General features: G+C 36.3%; 1 protein-coding gene across 2 annotated transcripts in view; it reads left to right on the top strand.

Annotated features, from left to right (window-relative positions):
• The window catches only part of LOC133521298 (5-hydroxytryptamine receptor), a 59,091-nt gene extending 42,602 nt beyond the window's left edge, over positions 1–16,489 (top strand). Inside the window, exons 2-5 of one of the 2 annotated variants that reach the window (XM_061856179.1) lie at positions 13,481–13,565; positions 13,945–14,205; positions 14,821–15,064; positions 15,383–16,489. In XM_061856179.1, coding sequence (XP_061712163.1) covers positions 13,971–14,205; positions 14,821–15,064; positions 15,383–16,250 — 1,347 coding nt within the window. In that variant the 5' untranslated portion in view covers positions 13,481–13,565; positions 13,945–13,970 and the 3' untranslated portion in view covers positions 16,251–16,489. Of the gene's footprint in view, positions 1–13,480; positions 13,566–13,941; positions 14,206–14,820; positions 15,065–15,382 lie in introns of both variants that reach the window. The other variant, XM_061856178.1, reaches the window with a different exon arrangement.
• The last annotated feature ends 3,053 nt before the right edge of the window (positions 16,490–19,542 follow it).

The following is a 19,542-nucleotide window of genomic DNA, read 5'->3' as shown; positions in this document are numbered from 1 at the left end:
ACTTAAAAGGCAGCCCTCGTATAATAAATAATAATACATGGAAATCATACCAGAAAAGAGGTGTTGCCTTACATCAGATGAGGTAGTTCTTTTTTTTATATATATTGATAGTGATGAATTAGTAATGACAAATCCAAGTTTTCCACCTCGAAAGCCCTTCGGATCATAGTGTGTATAATATACAGTACAGCGAGGGAAATTGTTATAACTCGTATCTCTTGTATATCTTTGATGGACCAGGCTTGTGCTTTGGATCCACAGCACTCGTTTTGGGGCCAGCGTGTGCGGCAGCATTTCATCGTCAACCTGATCAGGCCGATCGAAATTGTCATTTGATGGTGGATTATCAATGAATGGTTTTTCAATGTCGGCACACATCTCCGGTCCTGTATATTCTCGCAGGATTGACCATTGCTATAGTTGCAAATAGCTGAGCATTTCAGTCCTGCTTTCCCTCAACCACAAGTGCTGGTACAACTTTTTTTGCAGTTACAGTTAGTTCAAAATTTTAGTTAGTTGAAAAGCCGTATCTTAGAAACTATTTGGCTTACTAAGACTAAATTATAGTCAATTAATTGCAAATATTATCTTCTTAAAAGTGTCCATAGTGACTTTTGCCTTGACTCCGGTTCTTAGTGGAATTTTTTTACAAAAACTGAAAAAAATCCTAAAATTTAACGGATTTTCATGTACTTTACAATGGTCCCAAGGGCTTTCGAGGTCAAAAACTTGGATTTGTTATTACCATTTCATCTTTACCAACATATTAAAAAAACAGAACTACCTCATTTGATGTTAGGTAAAATGTACCAATTCCATGGGCTATAAAGTCGATGGCTCTGAATTCGAGTCCTGGTAAGGGCATTTATTTGTGTGATGTGCACGGATATTTGTCCCTTAGTCATGGATGTTTTCTAGGTATTTAAGTACTCATGTATTATATGTAATTAAAGGAATGTTGATATTTTTTTCTAGAAGGTGATCAATTAAGGTTCATAAAGGTATACAGATTATTTTAACCCAACACTGCTACACCAAAAATGCTACAAAATTTATGGTAAATGTTTTAATGATAATTTTAATTAAATCTGAACTATAGAAAAATACATTTATGTATTAACGGACTTTTTCTTGATATAGGTATCGTGCGTTTTTTGTACTCAATATAAATATTTTATTTGCTATACAATCGTGTACCAAGGTTTATAATTACATCGTATGAACCTTGGTACCATCAGCCCTAAAAGTGCATGGCGACTTTATCAATGAATTCATTCATAATTTCTCCATGCAATTTCGCAGCTCACCGTACTTAATTGTACCTTGGTACACAATTGACCTATTATTTACCCATACGTTGCAAATATTGAAAGTAAATAAAATTTAATGGCAGGACTTACAAGCACTAAATCAAAAGGCAATCTCAGTCAGTGCTCTCTCTCCCTATATTGATGACTCGTCTTAAACGGCACGACGCGACGCGGTATATTATGGGTCATAGCTCCCGAAAGAAAACATGCGGGATGAGCTGATTGCGCGCAAGCTCCGGATCACTGCATGTCTATAAAATTGTCGTTTTGTTTTGCGAAATCAATACGGCAATTGGATAAAGATTTTTTAACTTATACTCCCCTAGGTTTCATGTTATTATACTTACTGCATCTTTTGTGTAACGGTGTATTTCATTGTTGCAAATAAATATAAAAATAAATAAATTTACAGTAAGTATATATGGCACTACTTTACTGCATTAGTGCGATACTCGATTAAAAACACTCCCTTCGGTTGTATTTTAATTCATCGCCACTGGTTGCGAAAACCCTATTTTTCGCATTTGTATCATAAAGTATTATTATTACTTAATAAAGCGATACCACCAAAAACATTTCATGTAAAATGTTGCCACGACAAAACCATAACGCTCGTACTGTCAAAAAGTTTATCAGATCTCATGTAGAGCAAACCTTTTAACTCTTCAAGCCCTAACTTCACAAACTCTACACCTTAGTCAAAATTGTGGCTTGGCCATTTCGTTGCATGAACTATTGTAGAAATCTATAGCGAAAAAGTAATGAATAGTGAATAAACTTTTCACCTTACGCCCATGTGACGGTAGCAAAACGGCTAAGCCACATGTTTTGACTAAGGAAAGCGCTTAGAGAAAAGGTAGCTAGTGCCCTTGCGCTTCGCTTGGCTCGTCTTGGCTGGAGCACTACCGTGCCCCCAGAGACGTAGCAATAGCAACCTAAAACAAAATTCATTATAAGTTATAAGATTACCCTTAAGCGTCCCAAATATAACATTGACATTCTTAATTAATAGAATGAGGCGTTACTTTGCGGTAATTCCTATTAACTAAAACACTTTGCAAATCAAAGAAATAATAACAAGCTAGTCAATCAGTGCTAACCCGTTTTACTTACATGCGTATTTTTGTATGCAATTAATGTACCCTCCCACCACAAAACTAATACGCCGTAACCGTGCAAAAAAATACGCAAACACATAACAAACCTCCACCAAAAGTACAACCGACAGGTGTTTTGCTTTACTACGAGGCATCCTCAGGTGATGCTGGAGATGTTGATTGTCTAGCGTCCGGCAACTAAATCTGATGTTGGTCAGCAAAGTATTTTTTGTTTTAATTGACATTCTTATTTAATATATAAAATTAATCCATATAACAGAATCGGTTTCTAGACTTAAAATCCGTACGAACTTATCCAATCTAATAACAATAGGTATTTTTTGTTTAGAATTAGTGCTGATTTTTGTATGTGCTGGTTTTTTCGCAAAGTGGTGTGGCAAAAGTAGATTTAGCACTCATTGCGGGATCTGTGCCAAATACGATCAGCAGATGAAACCCATTCGGCCGTTAGAATATGATCCGAAAACATGTTTCATCAAAGTCACGACGAGATATAAATTGTAAACATTTTGACTTAATTTTGCCAATTTTCAGACTGGTAGTAAATATCGGTAACATGCAAACAATTCCTTCAGAAAATTCATAACACAATTAGCGTGTCGTTCTTTTTTAACAGACTTCAAAATTGCAAAAGGAGGGGACGAGGTATTCAATTCGGTTGCTTTTTTTCGTTTGTTACCTTATAACTCCGTCAGTACCTGGGCGACCGAGCTTTGCTCGGTTATAATCAGTTCACATTTTACTTTTTTAAGTTTATACATAAATTATTATTTATTATTATTATTTACAATCGGTTTATTTTTTTATCTAGGTAGCTATTGTAAAAGCTTGTTTATCAAACAGCGACCATGACCTCATTATATACTTTAAATAGAGTAAACGTACAGCTAATTCAGAATGGGTAATTAATTAGTCGCTAAATTTAAGAGTCACGATTATTTTCCTCGCCCCAGCTGACTGGCGCCATTTGTAACAAAAATAGAGCTTATTTAACGAAAACAAGGATTATTATTCAAAGTTCATTTAATAAATTTTCTGAGAAGAACCTTGTTAATATTTAGTAAAGGTAGGTTAACAAATAGGCACGAGAGATTTATTTCTGGAGATTCGTTTTGAAACGAAAACGGAAATGAAATCAATAATAATTAATAACTTACATCCTTATAGCTACAGTTTAGTATTCTCGAGGGTGTAATTAATTAACACGTTAAACGCCAGACCAAAATATTCATTTTTTCTTAAAAAAAAACTTGATGTAAATTCAATTATTACTTTGATATGTATATAGATATATATTTTATTTTGTTATTGGAGGTTTAGTTAAAAAGTTATTAAAAAAAAAAAACTCGCGGTCACCGATGACCCCCGTGGCGCTGTGAAGTTCATATTTCAAAAACCGTTACCATGACGCCACGCCGGTCCCCCCGCCGGCCACGCCGGTCACTGTGCCGGTCATTATACTGTCACATTCGCACCCACTAAAATATGCTTATAATATAAAATTTAACTGCTTTGGCATTGTGTGACAATAGCTTGGTTTGGCAATTCCTGCTACTGGTTCAAGAAGATACGCTGTTTTTGTTGATTTTTGTTAATTTTGGGTTTTTATGATGTTTTTTTGTGGAATGCATGTATCAGGTGTGTGTCTGCATTGGGAAATTTATTTTTTCTTATTTTTTGATAATTGTCGTGTATCTCCAGATAATTGAAATCAATTTCTATTAATTATATAATTATTGCAAATACTTAATTATATAAATTATAGAATTAAAGCTGTGATTTGAAAAAAATGCCTTGTTTTTTTCATTTTTTCAACAAATCTACTATGTCACTAACTGCACCCACGTCCCAAGCCACCGTTTTACTAACGAGCGCCATGCCGGTCCCTTGCATACAACGCATTGCTTATAACTGCTACACGCGGCGCAGGATAACGTCTTAAAACAGGTTTAACACGAGGTCACCGGTGCCCCCCATGGCGTGTTGCAGTTGACTTCGTGAGGTCGCCGGTGCCCCCCATGGCGTTCAACGTGTTAATATTGACCGATGACAGTATCGCAGAAGACTACATTTAAATAATTATGATCTATGAGTATAATCCTCTTACTAAATTATAAGATTCATATTCTATTTCGATATATTTTTATTGAAAATCTGTATTAAACTGTTAATATACAGCATGTTTTTGTTTTTTTTTTAATTAATCAGGTAAATTTATAATTGTATAAACAGTTATCCGGCGAATACATTTTTTTAAACACGATATTAATCTCAGTGCAAAAACGCGTGCATGTATAAAGGTCACATTCGGATGTGTGAGTGGGTGTAAGTATCGGCTACAGAAACTTCACAGCTTCTACAGCATTGCAGCAGCGGGAAATGGGAGATGTCATCTTCAATTTTCGTTATAATTTCTAAATATTGCCCATGCCCCATTGCTGTCGCGATTAGAACCCTTAATCCGACAATCAATTTATCATGAAATTTTATAGTAACATCATCTATTTCCCGCATCTAGCAACGCTTAAGTAGTAATGCGGCTGCAGTCGCAATAAGGATGTTACCTTAATTTATACAAGCGTACGAGACTGCGATATGCTGAGAGTAGTATGATATAATATAATACACTTGTAGCACGATAAGTAATTATCGCCGTACAGATGTAGTGAACAATTCTTTGCCATCGTATTTAACATCCTATTTCAGTCAACCTCAGTACTTTTTGTATTAAGACCATGGGCGTCGCCAAGAACGTCACCTCGCCCCTAGAGAACAAAATTATTCACTACACCTGTAACCCGTAGCGTTGCCAATGTCCCCATGTTGTGAAAATCGTCCCTAAAGGTTTATTCCGTTTAGAGTAATAACATTTGAACCATTAAACAAATAAATTAAAATAATAATTAAAGCACATAACGATCCCCAATACTCAGGCAACAACGTGACAAGATCATTAATGGCATCGTTAAGAAAGTTCATGGAATTCGTCTCTAGGGAAAACATGGTAATAACTTTTAATCTGAGTTTTCATACTGTGGCAACATTTAGTTCATATTCTGATCTTTATACATTACACGAGAATTTAACCAATACGATTTAGACTTATTAACTTATAATTGTTAAAATTATTTGGCATTATTCATGTAAAAATTTGCTTCTTTTACTCATTCTATTTTTATTAAATATTTAATTTGTCTAAAACAGTTTCATTGGCTGTATGAGTAAAGCCGTTGACTATTGGCAGTTTTAGAAAGAAAGAGTAAAAATTAAAAAGTAAGAGGCAATCCCGCTAATTTTATATTCATATTCGTTTATTGCACTCATGTACGATGCATTATAACAATAAGTCCTAGAGACTTATTGTTATATTTTACTTTTTCATGCTTTAATGAACCAAATCATTTTAAAATTACTGCAGTTTGCTAATATATGTGTTTTATTCATCTATATAGCAATTTAAATGTTTTTCGCTATGGGATATTTATCTTTAGACATGCAGTCTCCGATTGCAAGTAAGTTTCTTACCTTAATTATATAGGTACTGATTATGCAAATTTGCCTATTTGTTTAACTCGCGTGAAAGGTACCGTTTCATCCTTTGGCTAACAATCTACTATACTTTAAGCTTTACCAATTTAGCTTATTGTGACGGACAGGTAACTACGGAATCCTACACTGAGCATGGCCCGACATGCTCTTGACGGTTTAATTTTTTATAAAATCGCGGGAGGTTTGCAAACGACAGAACTTAAAAGGCAGCCCTCGTATAATAAATAATAATACATGGAAATCATACCAGAAAAGAGGTGTTGCCTTACATCAGATGAGGTAGTTCTTTTTTTTATATATATTGATAGTGATGAATTAGTAATGACAAATCCAAGTTTTCCACCTCGAAAGCCCTTCGGATCATAGTGTGTATAATATACAGTACAGCGAGGGAAATTGTTATAACTCGTATCTCTTGTATATCTTTGATGGACCAGGCTTGTGCTTTGGATCCACAGCACTCGTTTTGGGGCCAGCGTGTGCGGCAGCATTTCATCGTCAACCTGATCAGGCCGATCGAAATTGTCATTTGATGGTGGATTATCAATGAATGGTTTTTCAATGTCGGCACACATCTCCGGTCCTGTATATTCTCGCAGGATTGACCATTGCTATAGTTGCAAATAGCTGAGCATTTCAGTCCTGCTTTCCCTCAACCACAAGTGCTGGTACAACTTTTTTTGCAGTTACAGTTAGTTCAAAATTTTAGTTAGTTGAAAAGCCGTATCTTAGAAACTATTTGGCTTACTAAGACTAAATTATAGTCAATTAATTGCAAATATTATCTTCTTAAAAGTGTCCATAGTGACTTTTGCCTTGACTCCGGTTCTTAGTGGAATTTTTTTACAAAAACTGAAAAAAATCCTAAAATTTAACGGATTTTCATGTACTTTACAATGGTCCCAAGGGCTTTCGAGGTCAAAAACTTGGATTTGTTATTACCATTTCATCTTTACCAACATATTAAAAAAACAGAACTACCTCATTTGATGTTAGGTAAAATGTACCAATTCCATGGGCTATAAAGTCGATGGCTCTGAATTCGAGTCCTGGTAAGGGCATTTATTTGTGTGATGTGCACGGATATTTGTCCCTTAGTCATGGATGTTTTCTAGGTATTTAAGTACTCATGTATTATATGTAATTAAAGGAATGTTGATATTTTTTTCTAGAAGGTGATCAATTAAGGTTCATAAAGGTATACAGATTATTTTAACCCAACACTGCTACACCAAAAATGCTACAAAATTTATGGTAAATGTTTTAATGATAATTTTAATTAAATCTGAACTATAGAAAAATACATTTATGTATTAACGGACTTTTTCTTGATATAGGTATCGTGCGTTTTTTGTACTCAATATAAATATTTTATTTGCTATACAATCGTGTACCAAGGTTTATAATTACATCGTATGAACCTTGGTACCATCAGCCCTAAAAGTGCATGGCGACTTTATCAATGAATTCATTCATAATTTCTCCATGCAATTTCGCAGCTCACCGTACTTAATTGTACCTTGGTACACAATTGACCTATTATTTACCCATACGTTGCAAATATTGAAAGTCAAATAAAATTTAATGGCAGGACTTACAAGCACTAAATCAAAAGGCAATCTCAGTCAGTGCTCTCTCTCCCTATATTGATGACTCGTCTTAAACGGCACGACGCGACGCGGTATATTATGGGTCATAGCTCCCGAAAGAAAACATGCGGGATGAGCTGATTGCGCGCAAGCTCCGGATCACTGCATGTCTATAAAATTGTCGTTTTGTTTTGCGAAATCAATACGGCAATTGGATAAAGATTTTTTAACTTATACTCCCCTAGGTTTCATGTTATTATACTTACTGCATCTTTTGTGTAACGGTGTATTTCATTGTTGCAAATAAATATAAAAATAAATAAATTTACAGTAAGTATATATGGCACTACTTTACTGCATTAGTGCGATACTCGATTAAAAACACTCCCTTCGGTTGTATTTTAATTCATCGCCACTGGTTGCGAAAACCCTATTTTTCGCATTTGTATCATAAAGTATTATTATTACTTAATAAAGCGATACCACCAAAAACATTTCATGTAAAATGTTGCCACGACAAAACCATAACGCTCGTACTGTCAAAAAGTTTATCAGATCTCATGTAGAGCAAACCTTTTAACTCTTCAAGCCCTAACTTCACAAACTCTACACCTTAGTCAAAATTGTGGCTTGGCCATTTCGTTGCATGAACTATTGTAGAAATCTATAGCGAAAAAGTAATGAATAGTGAATAAACTTTTCACCTTACGCCCATGTGACGGTAGCAAAACGGCTAAGCCACATGTTTTGACTAAGGAAAGCGCTTAGAGAAAAGGTAGCTAGTGCCCTTGCGCTTCGCTTGGCTCGTCTTGGCTGGAGCACTACCGTGCCCCCAGAGACGTAGCAATAGCAACCTAAAACAAAATTCATTATAAGTTATAAGATTACCCTTAAGCGTCCCAAATATAACATTGACATTCTTAATTAATAGAATGAGGCGTTACTTTGCGGTAATTCCTATTAACTAAAACACTTTGCAAATCAAAGAAATAATAACAAGCTAGTCAATCAGTGCTAACCCGTTTTACTTACATGCGTATTTTTGTATGCAATTAATGTACCCTCCCACCACAAAACTAATACGCCGTAACCGTGCAAAAAAATACGCAAACACATAACAAACCTCCACCAAAAGTACAACCGACAGGTGTTTTGCTTTACTACGAGGCATCCTCAGGTGATGCTGGAGATGTTGATTGTCTAGCGTCCGGCAACTAAATCTGATGTTGGTCAGCAAAGTATTTTTTGTTTTAATTGACATTCTTATTTAATATATAAAATTAATCCATATAACAGAATCGGTTTCTAGACTTAAAATCCGTACGAACTTATCCAATCTAATAACAATAGGTATTTTTTGTTTAGAATTAGTGCTGATTTTTGTATGTGCTGGTTTTTTCGCAAAGTGGTGTGGCAAAAGTAGATTTAGCACTCATTGCGGGATCTGTGCCAAATACGATCAGCAGATGAAACCCATTCGGCCGTTAGAATATGATCCGAAAACATGTTTCATCAAAGTCACGACGAGATATAAATTGTAAACATTTTGACTTAATTTTGCCAATTTTCAGACTGGTAGTAAATATCGGTAACATGCAAACAATTCCTTCAGAAAATTCATAACACAATTAGCGTGTCGTTCTTTTTTAACAGACTTCAAAATTGCAAAAGGAGGGGACGAGGTATTCAATTCGGTTGCTTTTTTTCGTTTGTTACCTTATAACTCCGTCAGTACCTGGGCGACCGAGCTTTGCTCGGTTATAATCAGTTCACATTTTACTTTTTTAAGTTTATACATAAATTATTATTTATTATTATTATTTACAATCGGTTTATTTTTTTATCTAGGTAGCTATTGTAAAAGCTTGTTTATCAAACAGCGACCATGACCTCATTATATACTTTAAATAGAGTAAACGTACAGCTAATTCAGAATGGGTAATTAATTAGTCGCTAAATTTAAGAGTCACGATTATTTTCCTCGCCCCAGCTGACTGGCGCCATTTGTAACAAAAATAGAGCTTATTTAACGAAAACAAGGATTATTATTCAAAGTTCATTTAATAAATTTTCTGAGAAGAACCTTGTTAATATTTAGTAAAGGTAGGTTAACAAATAGGCACGAGAGATTTATTTCTGGAGATTCGTTTTGAAACGAAAACGGAAATGAAATCAATAATAATTAATAACTTACATCCTTATAGCTACAGTTTAGTATTCTCGAGGGTGTAATTAATTAACACGTTAAACGCCAGACCAAAATATTCATTTTTTCTTAAAAAAAAACTTGATGTAAATTCAATTATTACTTTGATATGTATATAGATATATATTTTATTTTGTTATTGGAGGTTTAGTTAAAAAGTTATTAAAAAAAAAAAAACTCGCGGTCACCGATGACCCCCGTGGCGCTGTGAAGTTCATATTTCAAAAACCGTTACCATGACGCCACGCCGGTCCCCCCGCCGGCCACGCCGGTCACTGTGCCGGTCATTATACTGTCACATTCGCACCCACTAAAATATGCTTATAATATAAAATTTAACTGCTTTGGCATTGTGTGACAATAGCTTGGTTTGGCAATTCCTGCTACTGGTTCAAGAAGATACGCTGTTTTTGTTGATTTTTGTTAATTTTGGGTTTTTATGATGTTTTTTTGTGGAATGCATGTATCAGGTGTGTGTCTGCATTGGGAAATTTATTTTTTCTTATTTTTTGATAATTGTCGTGTATCTCCAGATAATTGAAATCAATTTCTATTAATTATATAATTATTGCAAATACTTAATTATATAAATTATAGAATTAAAGCTGTGATTTGAAAAAAATGCCTTGTTTTTTTCATTTTTTCAACAAATCTACTATGTCACTAACTGCACCCACGTCCCAAGCCACCGTTTTACTAACGAGCGCCATGCCGGTCCCTTGCATACAACGCATTGCTTATAACTGCTACACGCGGCGCAGGATAACGTCTTAAAACAGGTTTAACACGAGGTCACCGGTGCCCCCCATGGCGTGTTGCAGTTGACTTCGTGAGGTCGCCGGTGCCCCCCATGGCGTTCAACGTGTTAATATTGACCGATGACAGTATCGCAGAAGACTACATTTAAATAATTATGATCTATGAGTATAATCCTCTTACTAAATTATAAGATTCATATTCTATTTCGATATATTTTTATTGAAAATCTGTATTAAACTGTTAATATACAGCATGTTTTTGTTTTTTTTTTAATTAATCAGGTAAATTTATAATTGTATAAACAGTTATCCGGCGAATACATTTTTTTAAACACGATATTAATCTCAGTGCAAAAACGCGTGCATGTATAAAGGTCACATTCGGATGTGTGAGTGGGTGTAAGTATCGGCTACAGAAACTTCACAGCTTCTACAGCATTGCAGCAGCGGGAAATGGGAGATGTCATCTTCAATTTTCGTTATAATTTCTAAATATTGCCCATGCCCCATTGCTGTCGCGATTAGAACCCTTAATCCGACAATCAATTTATCATGAAATTTTATAGTAACATCATCTATTTCCCGCATCTAGCAACGCTTAAGTAGTAATGCGGCTGCAGTCGCAATAAGGATGTTACCTTAATTTATACAAGCGTACGAGACTGCGATATGCTGAGAGTAGTATGATATAATATAATACACTTGTAGCACGATAAGTAATTATCGCCGTACAGATGTAGTGAACAATTCTTTGCCATCGTATTTAACATCCTATTTCAGTCAACCTCAGTACTTTTTGTATTAAGACCATGGGCGTCGCCAAGAACGTCACCTCGCCCCTAGAGAACAAAATTATTCACTACACCTGTAACCCGTAGCGTTGCCAATGTCCCCATGTTGTGAAAATCGTCCCTAAAGGTTTATTCCGTTTAGAGTAATAACATTTGAACCATTAAACAAATAAATTAAAATAATAATTAAAGCACATAACGATCCCCAATACTCAGGCAACAACGTGACAAGATCATTAATGGCATCGTTAAGAAAGTTCATGGAATTCGTCTCTAGGGAAAACATGGTAATAACTTTTAATCTGAGTTTTCATACTGTGGCAACATTTAGTTCATATTCTGATCTTTATACATTACACGAGAATTTAACCAATACGATTTAGACTTATTAACTTATAAGGTAAACGTCCCAGTGCTTGACATGCTAATGCCCAAGAGTTGACATTCTGCTATCATGTTTGTAGCTACTGACGTAAATTTAAAGATGATAATGTATCTGGGCCAGTGACGAACACTCGGAGGTTTACCTTAAATAGGGTACTGTACTGTGTAGTGCATAACGTGTCACAAATGATCATAACTGCAAACGTCTAAATAAATATATTTATGTTACTGCACTTATTTTGTTTAAATCCCATTTCTCCGTATTAAGATGAACAAGTTTTGTTCGGTAAACGGAAATATCAAACGCTTCAACTTGATTAAACTTGAGCGGATCAATTTCAGACGAACGTTTTTATACAAATGTAGTCAAGTGCACTAAATTGAGGTGCACTCAAGGTGACCCGTTTTCATGGTGCTTGGGTATATTAATGGGTATATAAAGCTCAAAGTAAATTCACTTTCAAGCGCATGTTGCGCAAGCATCTATCTGACAGATGTAAGTAATGTTTCACAGTAGGTACATGTATAATGTATATATGTAGATATTTATGTAAGTATATCATACAAAGTATATGTTTAAGTTTATGATTTCATTATATTATATTAATTAGTATTTAATTTGTAAATAGTAGGTAGGTAATATCTTATTCTCAAGTACAAAGCCTGCACCTAACAAAAGTCTCTTTTTGACCCAGTGGTTGACTGGTAGAGAATGCCTTAAGGCATTAAGGTCACCATTTGTACTTAATATTTTATGTGCAATAAAGTATAAATAAATAAATAAATTAGGTTAGATAGTATAAGTATAAACGTATAAATTGAGTGTATTTCATTCGCCAACAAACTGTTTCCCCGTGTGGCAAAGTTTTGTAATAGTTATAAGTGTTAATTTGTTAATTAGCACTAAATTAAAAAAAATGTTTCAGATTTTATCTATTATTGAAGACAAAATATTATTTCACGACTTTGTGCTTATCATACACCAAATTTATAAAAAATAACAAACGAACTGTGCTCATAAATCTAAAACTGATAAATGTTCGATTTGATAGTCAAAGTTACTCTATTTTCATTGAAAATCTTTAAATGAAACAATATTATGTGTCTCTAAGAATTCAAATTATCGAAGTTTCGCTTTTACAATTGTAATTATAGAAACCTCCTGCCACATAATTAGCTCCGTATTAATAATGCAATTAGCCACGCACATGTCGCCTCATAGAGACGTAACCGCAAATTACATCTCCCCAGTCAAGTCGCTTAGTTTGCATCAGAACTAGGAAATCTAAGATTGCCTACCTCGTGTTATTGAGATGTCAACGATCTAGGTCAACATAGATGAATTATTCCAAAGTAATAGAATACATGGGACTGGCATTATATAATGCATAGAGAGCGACCGTGCTTGCCAAACATAAACAGCTACGAAATGGCACACAAAATAATATTAGCCTATATCTGTACTACATCGGAATTACATTGCATAACTATTCCGTGTAGGTAACACATAGGTTTGTTAAGATGTTAATATTAGGCAATGTAATACATTAATATTTAGTTTTTTACGTTCTCTTTCGGATACACGACTGCATCCTACTGAGGCGTATTAATTAGACTTTATAGCTGTAACTAAATTAAGCAATTGAAGTGTTTTCACCCATCAGTTATAAAACATTGTATTGCAAAAAAATATCCTTCTTAAACAATGGTTTATAACTACGCCCATAGTCATTGGACTACCGTAACTTATTTTAACAATAAAACCTCTTTTACAGATTGGAACAGAAGCATTACATAAATTAGAAATAACAATGGTGGACCGAGCATTGAGCCTCCTGCTCCAAAAATACAACACAAGCAGTAAGTACACATCTACACAAATAAGCTATACATACGTTTTCACGTTAAAATATAATTGAAGAAGTATAGATGCCTACATTGGGCCTAAGCAAGTAATAAGCAAGCAGTACAATTATATTATCTAAAAGACTTGTACCCGGTTTTAAAATCCAAAAATGCAAAAATTGAAATATTACATCAGGTCCTTAACAATATATTTTTAGCAAGCCTGCGCTCTGTGCAGATTAGCATTAGTAAATTGCTGTTGGTAAAGGTCACAGATGGTGACTGCAGCAAGGTTGCTGTTGTGTCCTAGACACAGGCGACGTCACTTTCCTTGATAAAATGAGTGGCGGGTCGGATCTAATGGCAACATATGTTAAGTTACATTTCTCAGCAGGTGGCGCGGTGTCTCGGTGAGGGGACATGGGGGGCGCGGACGGAGGCGACCTGCTGGAGTGGGAGGCTCTGTACCTGCGGCTGCCGGGGTCCAACAACCACTCGTGGAACTCGACGGAATGGGCTCCCGAATGGAACGCCACCGAGATCTCGAACGCCAGTTGGTGGGATTCGTCCGCGCCCTTCGACTCCACTGCGGCGCTCGTTCGCGCCGCCGCCAAGGCTGTTGTTCTCGGCTTACTCATTCTAGCTACTGTTGTAGGTATGTACATTTCGTAATCTGTTGTCATACAAATTTAATTATAGATGTTTAATTAAAATCATTAATCGCTTGGCACGGGTAATCCAGATTCATTGTTTGGAAGGCTTTGTACCGTTTTCTTTGAAGTACCGAATTGTATGCTTTGGATTTACCATCGAAAATAGATGTTTTTCATTGAAATCTTTAGTAAGACTTCTAATTCTTTGTTTCATTTAAGTAACGAAACTACACAAAATTAATGTTATTAAATGTCTAGTTATAAAGCAAACAGTTTTCATTTATATATCATTATATACTTTTAGATATTTAATATTCTGCAACTTATTTTTAACCCCTTCAAGCGCATAAAAACCCAACGACATAAAAACTAAAAAAATATTGTCCTCATTTGTATGCTAACCTGTGTAGGGCTAAGATGGTCGGCTCTTTATCATTTTTCACCATGCCTGTCACGTTCTAACAAGTATGTAAGTGCGAAAGTGAAGGGCATAGTGACAAGCAAAAAGATAAAGATTTTTATTCAAACGTAGGTGTACTTGGTACGTAGCATTTCCTCAGCTCTTCTAATTCCCTTTACAATACATTTGCAACATATTTTGTTGTTTATCTGATCAGGTAACGTATTCGTGATAGCCGCCATACTGCTGGAGCGGCACCTGCGCAGCGCGGCCAACCAGCTGATCCTCTCGCTGGCGGTGGCGGACCTGCTGGTGGCGTGCCTGGTCATGCCGCTGGGCGCGGTGTACGAGGTGGCGCAGCGCTGGACGCTGGGCCCCGAGCTCTGTGACATGTGGACATCGGGCGATGTCCTCTGTTGCACCGCCTCCATATTGCATCTTGTCGCTATTGCTCTGGACAGGTAACTTTACAAATTGTTATACAAAATACATTATGTTAATACAAATTCAAATTATTTCAGCCTTATTATGACCTTCCAGGCCTAGAAGGCTTAACAGCAACAGTTTCTATTTTGAATTAATTACATGAGAATACGATTATCAATTAAATATGTTTTCTATACTTAGGCTATTACGGCTGATACGTACAGAATGCTTGTTTTTGTGGCTGTTTGCAACCCACGAGTTTCTAAGTTAGGCCCTTTTGGGTTAGACATTTTTATGTCTGGATATTATTTAAAAGTAGGTACCTCATTTAATGCTTGCTGTTTTGTCCATAGGTATTGGGCTGTGACAAATATAGATTACATCCATGCACGAACCGCGAAGCGGGTAGGTGCCATGATCGCGTGTGTGTGGGTCGTCAGCTTTATGGTCTGCATTGCGCCGTTACTGGGCTGGAAGGACCCCGACTGGAACCGACGGGTTTCTGAAGACCTACGTTGCCTCGTTAGTCAAGATGTGGGCTACCAAATATTTGCAACAGCCTCCTCGTTCTACGTGCCAGTGCTAGTTATATTAATACTGTATTGGCGAATATATCAAACAGCTAGAAAGAGAATACGCAGACGGCGAGGAGCCACGGCCCGCGGCGGCGTCGGGCCGCCACCTGTGCCGGCGGGCGGAGCGCTCGTCGCGGCTGGCGGTAGCGGCGGAATTGCAGCCGCCGTCGTCGCCGTTATAGGACGGCCGCTGCCCACTATTTCCGAAACCACCACCACCGGTTTCACCAATGTATCATCAAATAACACGAGTCCAGAAAAGCAGTCGTGCGTAAATGGCCTCGAGCAAGACCCACCAACCACCGGCTACGGAGCCGTCGCCGCCGCCTACTACCCAACGCTGGTGCGGCGAAAGCCGAAAGAAGCCGCCGATTCGAAACGAGAAAGGAAAGCGGCGAAAACACTTGCAATAATAACGGGCGCATTTGTGGCCTGCTGGCTACCGTTCTTCGTGTTGGCCATACTAATGCCGACGTGCGGCGACTGCGAAGTGAGCCCAGTGCTGACATCGTTCTCGCTGTGGTTGGGCTACTTCAACTCTACGCTCAACCCGGTCATCTACACGGTGTTCAGCCCAGAGTTCCGGCACGCGTTCCAGCGGCTGCTGTGCGGCCGGCGCGCGCGCCGCCGCCGCGCTCCCCCGTAGCATTCCCCCGCCCCCGCCGCGGTCCCCGCCCCGCTCGCTGTTGTCTCTGCTCGACTGACCTCGTCTAGATCAACACACGTTATGTTACCTTGTTACATTTTCAGAGATATATTTACACCCCTTTATTTTTTGTACGTGATGAATGTGAATACGAATAGCTGTCTAGTAAATGAATTTAAAACTCTCTAAATAATGTTTTGTTATTGCGCATGAAGAAATAAATACTTTTCGTAGATGTTTATGACAGTTTTTACCCTACTGAATAAAATAATGAAATACTACACGGAATAAAAAAAAAGTATTAACTTCATCCATCAAACATACCATAAATGTTGAAGTGAAACTATGCTGAAATTTGCAGGCTTACTAAGTTAATAATCATCAGGGATCAATCCATCAACCTTATAATTGATAACGATACGAGAACGTGGCATTTTGTGGTCATGATAGATAATAATTCGGGATTGATAGCTGTAGTGGCCAAAGTGTCTGACCAAAACGCTTCATGAGTAATAAGTTGTTGATATAAAAAAAACCTGCAACGAAATAGCAGCAGCTAAATAAATAATAAATAGCTGCAGCTATTAATATATTTGTGCCGTTCTCGAGAAAAGATTAGGCAAAAAGGCCATAAAATAATGTCACTACCAATCTTTCAAACGTTACTGGGATCAACATTTTTTTTAAATAACCTACTTGAAAGCCATAAACCGATTTACTGTTACAAAGTTAAGATTTATGTTTTGACCGTAAACGTTCAGTCAGTCATTAAACGATGAAACGTCTATATTTTTATGCGCCATTAGAGTTTGCTTGCTTGCACTTCAGGTAAGAATAACTTTATTATTATGACTGAAGATATAACTTTACCAATCTTCTTTCAAATATTGCGAAATAAACACAACTTTTCCAAAAACATTTTTATTACGAAAAATAACATCTTTGCATGGTGGATCCTTTAGATAATATTTTTATGATATTATGTAGACGTCTTGCGCTGCCAAGATTTCTCGTCTCGTATTTACTGGTGTAAAATATAACAGGCATATTGTTTCCAAATAAACACACCACTTCTCTTAAGAAATACAAGTATGCATACGAGGCTAGTATGCCAATTCGTATATTTATTTTAGCTACGCATTGTCTTGGAGTGATGGATATACTAAAAGTACCTAGGTAAGTAATTAAATATATTAACAGCAGTAGTGCCGTACAAAGCAAAAAAACGGCGACTGAAAAATGTGACCAGGACCCTAAACAAACACGGCCGAATTGTTGAAGCAAGTAAGAAAACACCTATGACGTATAAGGTAATATTTCCCATTGTGACAAATATATATCTTGGAGTATTGCCCACGTATCAATAAAAGGAGGTATTCCTATTACGTACGTATAATTAGTACGTAGTGTCAGAAATCAATAAATTTGTACATATATCTACTACAGTTTTTGAGACTATATGAACTTTCAGTATGATCTAAGTATAACGTTTTTCCAGATTAGTTGATACCTATTATATAAGGTTATATAATTAAATCTCTTGCTGGCAGGTTCGCAAGACGGGAATCACAACATTTCCTTACTAATGAATTTCGCCTCGCATGGCTTCCATGTGAGCTGGTATAAATGGATGAGGGTGTTAAATATTGCTTTAATCTAAATAGTATTTTATACAATCGTGACATAATAGAGAACTTTCAGTCGAGTACCGTGTTCAGGTAACGAAGCTTGCTGAGTTGCCTAAGTACGGTACGAGATTGAAAAGCTTGATTATATCACTATTGTATACGATACTTTTTCTGCGAGTCATCTAAAATAATACTTTTTATATATTTTCTTCTTTAATACTATAAAACCTAAATAATTAATGAAAATTGGTAAGTATTTCGGTAGACAAAAATGTAGTACAAAAGACATAAACGCGCTTTCACTAATTAAATGGGATTTTTTCAGTCAAAACTAGTTTTCGCAAATTGCCTTGGCGAAAACTAGTTTTGACAAATAGCTCAAAAATGTATGGGATAAAAACTAATTATGACTAAACGTTATTTACTCAATTAACATGATAAAAAATATAAAGTCGGTTTTGACGCTCGCCGGCCGCTGCCGCGGCACGCTCGCTTCGCACATTTTGTTTGGTTGCGGTGAATTTAACATAACTTTTGACTCTAGCAGTATAGCATAAAAATTACTTTTAACCAAGAAAAACTAGTTTTAGCTGATATTTATTTTGAATAATTAGTGGAAACTAGTTTTCATCAAGGCATTTCGGAATGCTAGTTTTGACTAGGGAAAACGCGTTCTCACTAAGGCATTACGGAAAAATAGTTTTCTCAAACTTGTAATGAAATGTTGACATATATGGCTTACTTCAAATTAGGTCCGGAAATACTACATATCAGGTGCGATGAGTGAAGAAAGGAATTTCATACTGCCTTACACATCTAGGCCTGTAAGGCAACCTTCTTTTGTTTTTAAACGTCAAATTATGGCACGTCTTGGCATTCAACCATAAAAAACCTACGAGTATAAGCAAAATTCTGCCATTATGTTTTTTTATCTTTTTTTTCTTTTTGTTTTTTGTTAAATATTCATTTCAGGGATTCAGAGGGGAACAAAAATTTCATTATTTTTGCGCTACGACGCACGGTTTAATCTTTATAGGGCTGTATCTCCTAAACCGTGCGTCCTGGCGTAAAAATAATCAAATTTTCGTTCCTCTTTTAATAACCCGAAAGTAATAATAACAGTCATCATCATCCTATTTATTTTAATTATTTCATTGCAAGTTTGAGAAAAGCACTATACAAATCTCGGCGAGAAACGGGGTTCTCGGCCGTCTATATCTACTTGGCCTGCAACCCTTCGTTTCCCGTCCTCTATATAGTAATGTACTATTCAATTACGGATAACTCGTTTTACTTAAAACTTTTTTTACGGTAACATATTACGCATACGGCATTTGTTAGGTGAGGTGCCTAATAAAAAGGTATCCAATTTAATTTCCGGCAGACGGTAGTTCGCTCACTGAAAATAGGCCCCCAAAAATAACTGACATCAGTGAAAGCTCAAGGGCAACACCGATATACAATGAGGATAGAGAATGCAGCACTTTTTTATATGCTCTTTACCGTCTCCATGTTCATGTATATTGTATCTTACGTTATTTAGTAATAAATATGAGGATAGAAAATAGGTACATATTAAATAGTCTCTGAACATTAAACATTCTCGAAAGTCTAGACACTAATACGTCATCTCCACATATACCTCGGTTATTAACTTGAACTAA

Source organism: Cydia pomonella, chromosome 9 (genome assembly GCF_033807575.1).
Source record: "Cydia pomonella isolate Wapato2018A chromosome 9, ilCydPomo1, whole genome shotgun sequence".
NCBI classification, from domain to species: Eukaryota; Metazoa; Arthropoda; class Insecta; order Lepidoptera; family Tortricidae; genus Cydia; species Cydia pomonella.
This window is presented reverse-complemented; position numbering and strand designations above follow the sequence as displayed.